The sequence below is a fragment of the Diabrotica virgifera genome, chromosome 6 (genome assembly GCF_917563875.1).
Source record: "Diabrotica virgifera virgifera chromosome 6, PGI_DIABVI_V3a".
NCBI lineage: Eukaryota > Metazoa > Arthropoda > Insecta > Coleoptera > Chrysomelidae > Diabrotica > Diabrotica virgifera.
The window spans coordinates 138,003,121-138,009,120 of record NC_065448.1 but is presented as its reverse complement, the minus strand read 5'-3'; the positions used below and the strand labels follow the sequence as shown (position 1 = coordinate 138,009,120).

Here is a 6,000-nt window from a genome sequence, read left to right as displayed (position 1 = left end):
TATCAATATAATCTGTACAATTTATAAGACTATACAAATGAAAGAAAATACCATTTTATAAATGCAATAGACACAATTGATTTGGTTTTATTCCAAATTGAAAATAATATTTGACAACTGTCAGATTTAACTAAAATGTCACGTTAGAATAAATGTCATAAATGTGTATTATCACGGACTTACCTTTTTTTCTATAATTTGTGACGCACTGAAAAATGTTCATGAAAAGGAGAATACCTAGACACAGCGTAATTTTTTAATAGAGGAAAATACAATAGTTCCAATTTGGATCAAACTGAAGATAATTATAATGCAAATATTTTAACACAAATATAAAAAAATAAAAAACAAATAATCAACAGTCAACGTAAAAATTCTAGTTATTATAACATTAAAATATTTGTTTTTAAAAGTTTATAAATTTTATAAAATCCTTAAAATCAGCTGTAGACGCAGTACTACTATACCAATGTAACGTGACAGGGTGACAAACAAAATGCCGACCAATCACGTGCCGAATTTCATACAGTTTTCGATACAAGAACTTGCATAGTGTCATACACGGCACAAATGTACGTACAAGAAATGATACAAGAAAATGTATACAAGAAACGATATCAGAAACGATATTAGAAATGATACAAGAAAATGCATAGTGTCATACAGCCTTTACACAGCTTAGCGCAGTTGCCACAATGATCTCAATAGGCGCGTTCCAAGTGACATGAAAACGGTCCTTCGTACTGCCCTCGTCATGCGCATTATAAAAAATGCGTTCCAAGCGAACATGAACGATGATTCGTATCGTACACTATGTTGTTCCAAGAGATCCATGTACCGCTTCGAAATCGGTAACTGAACGGTACTTTTGATACATGCCTTCAAGTAGAAACTATTTGTACTGACTTGCGCAGTTAGGATTGTTTTCATTTTTACTGGTCACTGCTATGAGATCAGCTGATGATTCAATAATAGAATAAGCCACAATTTACGCTATTAGTACCTGTGAATCTTGATTTCCGTTTAAATAATTATTAATTCTTTTTTTTTTTTCAAATTAATCTAAAGTGCACTTTACATCAACAATAAATTGAATAAGAAATTGACAAAGTTATTCAAGGTCAAATTTGACTTATATAAAACACCCAATTTTGTCGTGAATAAAAATAAAATAAAGAAATTTGACAAAATAAAACATATCCAATTGTTCTATTTCATCAAATTCCTTCATTTTCTTTTACAAACCATACATTTTGTACACGTTAAATTTGGCCTTGAATAACTTTGTCAATTTCTTATTCAATTTATTGTTGATGTAAAGTGGACTTTATAAATATGGATAATTTATTATTTTTTTTTTCATAGAAGACAACGATTTAATATCAGATAACGATTCTGAGGAAGTTGAAGTGATGTTTAATGAACATGTTAGAAATATTAATTTCTAACGGTCTAGTGGTACAGTGGTACTCGTAATGAAAATGGCTCAGGCGCAACTCGAACTTGAAATGGTACACCAATACGTTCCAAGAGGGTTACGTACCGGTAATCGGTTCGAGATCGAAAGAAAACCGTTCAAGGGCGATTCTGCGCATTAAAACAGTCCAATCGATTTCGTGGAGGCCCCGTCTCACCATCAAATAATTGACAGTTATTTGATCAAACTTGACAGTCAAACTTGACTAGTGACACAAACTATACATACTAACTGTCACTTTGTGTCACTAACTGTCAAGTTTGATCAAATAACTGTCAATTATTTGATGGTGAGACCATAGAGTTAAATATTAGCATAGAGAGAGTGTCATTCAGAGCGAAGTGACGACACCATCTTTTTTATTTGGATTAGTGCTGTTTCACTCTTACGCATAGTAAAGCTGCTACAGTTGTCCTTCTCTTTCGTGCCTATATTCACACTGAATGTCATTATAGATTCTCGATACATTGGCTGCGTTCACCAGAAATAATCGGTTTAAGTTTCAACTAAACAGCTATGTTGCAGCGCTTTAAAACTACGTTTAGTCTGGTGAATGGTATTTTTCCGTTTGACACTTTCATAGTTGGTTTTTTTGTGTTCCCACCTGTTCTATGTATGAACCTAACCTAAAACGAGATTCGTTGTTTTTGTTGATTTATTATACTTATCGTTCAACGATAAATTGGACGTATCTTAAACAAATTTAATTCAAAAATGGATAATATACTACCTTTATTGATGTTTGAGAATGAAATGAACAAGAAATAATTTTTGGTGCTGCTGGCTGTGCTGGACTTGGCAGAGCAGAACCATTGGATGAACCACCATAAATAAATAATAATTATCACGTAAATATGAATTATGTTGAAAATATTGTTCATTAATACACAAATTTACAATTTCGTGAGCATATACAATTATGTATCTCCTAAGTTTCAATTACTTTATAATTAAAACCATTGTAAAATAAATATTTTCAAATAATCGCGCCATTACAATATATTTCTTAAACACGTTCAATATTGAAGCGATACAAATACTACGTTCAATAAAATGGCGACCGCTTCGTCAATACGTTGAAGTTTAGCCTAAATTGACGTGACGTTCACCCGAAAAATCTTAAACAGTTTCAGAGCGCTGACGTAGCGCACTGGTCTGGTGAACGCACCCAATGTGTTAGAAGGAGATGCAGCAAACCAGTCCCTGAGATCTTGTCGTCAGGAACATAGAGGTATATATTAACATAGAGGGAGCCTACCTTCCGCGCTTCCTGACGACAAGATCTCATGGACTGGTTTGCTGCATCTCTTTCTAACACATTGTATCGACAATCTATGATGACATTCAGTGTGAATATAGGCACGGAAGAGGAGGACAACTGTAGCAGCTTTACTATGCGTAAGAGTGAAACAGCACTAATCCAAATAAAAAAGATGGTGTCGTCACTTCGCTCTGAATGACACTCTCTCTATGCTAATATATAACTCTATGGTCAGGAAGCGCGGAAGGTAGGCTCCCTCTATGTTAATATATACCTCTATGGGTGAGACGGGGCCTTGGCGGTTCAAGGGATCGTACAAATGTGTCGTCTTGGAACGAACCTAATGTATATTCCCTATGTACAGCAGAACGATTTACGTACTGTATTATGAATCAGTAGAAACGGAAACGATTATAAATATTTAAATTTGGTAAATTATAACTCCACTCGACCAGCCCACGACCACACAACTCGAAATACACGTACGCAAATACGGTTGCGTGGCTCGAAGCCGTGGAATTTACGAGACTCGCTCGGTCTGTAGATCCTTGTGTCAAATTGTGTAAAAAAAATCAAAAGTCAAAGCAAAAGGCAAGGAAGGAAAAAGCGAAAAGCAAAGTGTTAAATTAAAATATTAGGGCGCTGGCGGTATGATGTGGTGTGGAATGTGGGCTATATAAATTAAACTAAGTGATTATTAGTATAGCTAAAAGAAGCTTTTGATTTTACTTTTTGGATGTATATGTAAATTCAAATATGGATATAAATCAAGAAACCAGTGAGAAAACTTGTAAAATAGAACTAGAAGAGACGTGTGGTGGTCCCTTGGATGGCTTCAAAGTTGAAATTAAAGAAGAACCAAAGACAGAACCCGCATACGACACATTTGAATATTTAGACTTAAAGAAATTCCCCCTAAAAACTGAAGTAGAACAAGATGAATATAAATTTACACCATTTGAAGAAAAGCAAACAACCAATGAAGAAAGTAAGTAAATAAAACTGATTGATGTAAATAGTACAAGGTGCATTTACACCCCATCCGTGTATCCATTTCTTTATATCTAAATGTGGGGAAAATTTAGTTGAAAGATAATTAGCACTTATTTATAATACAGTAAAACCTCGGTACAACGGAGTAATTGGGGGATGAGGTGGCAGTCGAAAGTTCGTTATACATATAAAAATAGGTACCTATAAAATAAATCAAAACACTTTTTTTAGTGTACATATTATGTACACTGTATTTAGATATAAATTAAAAGTGCTAAACGCAAACAAAATTCTATTTATTTGTCTTCGGACATTGACATTCAATCGCGCTTTTCAGTAATCCTACTTTGAAAAAGGAATCAATGTACTTTTGAAGTTTGCTGTTTTTTTATAAACGACTCGTTAAAATTACGAAATTGCCTATAATAAAGCTGAACTTCATTATCTGATAATAGATAGATAGATAGAATTTATTCGTCTAGAAATTTATACAATGTATACAACATTACACAAATTTATGTGACTAGTCAAAAAAATAATATATGTTATACAAATGTATACACACATTCATGCCTATTCTGTAACTCATTTCGATGATAGAAGTGGGGAAAATCGAATAGAAGTGGCCAAGTCGAATAGAAATAGTCCAAATCGGTATTCCATAACTACTTCGAAATCTCGACAATCAGAATAGTGAATAGAAATGACTTCTACACCATTTACCTCGTCGAAATGGGATTTTGATATCGGAATTGTGCTTAGCGCATTTTATTTTGATATGACGTTTATATTTTATGTATCTACTAAAAATAATTTATTGCTACTTATTTATAATTATTTATAGTATTTATACCTTTTTGTAGCTGTTTAATTTTTTAGTCTGTGGTGTTCTCGGGTGTTATTTATTTAGAGATTTAATTTATGTTGTAGGAGTACCTATGCATTGAACATAACATAACCTTAATTTATTTGGCTTTTGCATCTGAATGTATTTGCCATATGTGTTTGCCAGTAACAGTGTTGCCATACTTTTTTTGTTTATTTCTTGTACAATTTCAATCAATGGTATAATGTACAAGGATAATATTTATAGGAACATTTAAAATATAAAGATACACTTATAGCGTTGATTGATAAATATATTCTACCAGTATACTTGTATATTAATCAATTAACGCTAATAGTCTGAACAAATTATAGAAAAGATGAAAATATGATTTTTGGGAAAAGTTGTTTAGCAGTTACTTGAGCTGGATTCAAATTTTAAGATTGCATATTATTGTTAAGGCCATCGGTACATAATTCGCAAATATTTTACGGGTATCCCTACTTTTTCTGTCTTTACACGGCAAATTACATGTAGTAAAATTCACACTGGTATGGATATGTAAACATTACTAGAATGTCATTCTACTTGAAAATTTCATCATTAATTTAAAGAGATAGCTTTTGAATGTTCTTGGATAACTGTTATTTTTATAATTGCAAATTATTAATTCAGTTAATAAATGTGATAATTTTTTCACTAACTATGTATTCAGTGATTTTAATAATTTAAGTATATGTACAAAAAAAACTAATACTCGAATCGAGAAAAGAGGAAAAGTGTTAAGTGATTTTTTAGTAATATATTGTTACTATGGAACGCTTACAATTTTGAACATATTTACCAACAAAATACTTGGATCACAGAATCTTATCCTGATGGATTCTCTGCTTGGATCTTCCACAAATAATACACAATAAATAACTTTTTATTAAGTTCACATCTTAAATCAATTATTTATCAATTACACTATATATCAATATTATTTAATCTACATCTCAAAATATTCTTGATGCCATGTCAAATATTTAAAATTGTCACTGATTGTCACTGTCTGACTGACAGTATGCTGACAATATTCTATTCGACTGAGTGCATTGTATGACAAAGATAGATTTGAAAATATTACCACGGACATTGTGTTCATTTTTTTCGAATCCTGAAAAAACCAATAAATATTTTTGAAAAATTTAAACACAGAATGAAAGACTATATTATTACCGAGGGCCGAAAGTCCCTTAGAATAAATAAAATTTATTTATTTATTTATTCACGGGCAAGCCCTATTCAGATATAAATGTTACAGTGTTCTAAATTATATAACATAATTATACAATTATATAACGTTAATGTTAACCAATTATATAACATAAATTATCATAATATAACATAACAAAGTGGTTTGAGAAAAAATAATTCTGAGTAGTACAGTTACAAAAAAGA

General features: G+C 31.6%; 1 protein-coding gene across 3 annotated transcripts in view; it reads left to right on the top strand.

Annotated features, from left to right (window-relative positions):
* The first annotated feature begins 2,662 nt into the window (after positions 1 to 2,662).
* LOC126886882 (zinc finger protein 226-like) overlaps positions 2,663 to 6,000 on the top strand; it is an 88,267-nt gene continuing 84,929 nt past the window's right edge. For 2 of the 3 annotated variants that reach the window (XR_007698807.1, XR_007698808.1), the window contains exon 1: positions 2,670 to 3,726. Coding sequence is in view for 1 of the 3 variants with exons in the window: in XM_050654022.1 (XP_050509979.1) it covers positions 3,495 to 3,726 (232 nt within the window). In the remaining 2 variants the exon portion in view is untranslated. Of the gene's footprint in view, positions 3,727 to 6,000 lie in introns of all 3 variants that reach the window. The other variant, XM_050654022.1, reaches the window with a different exon arrangement.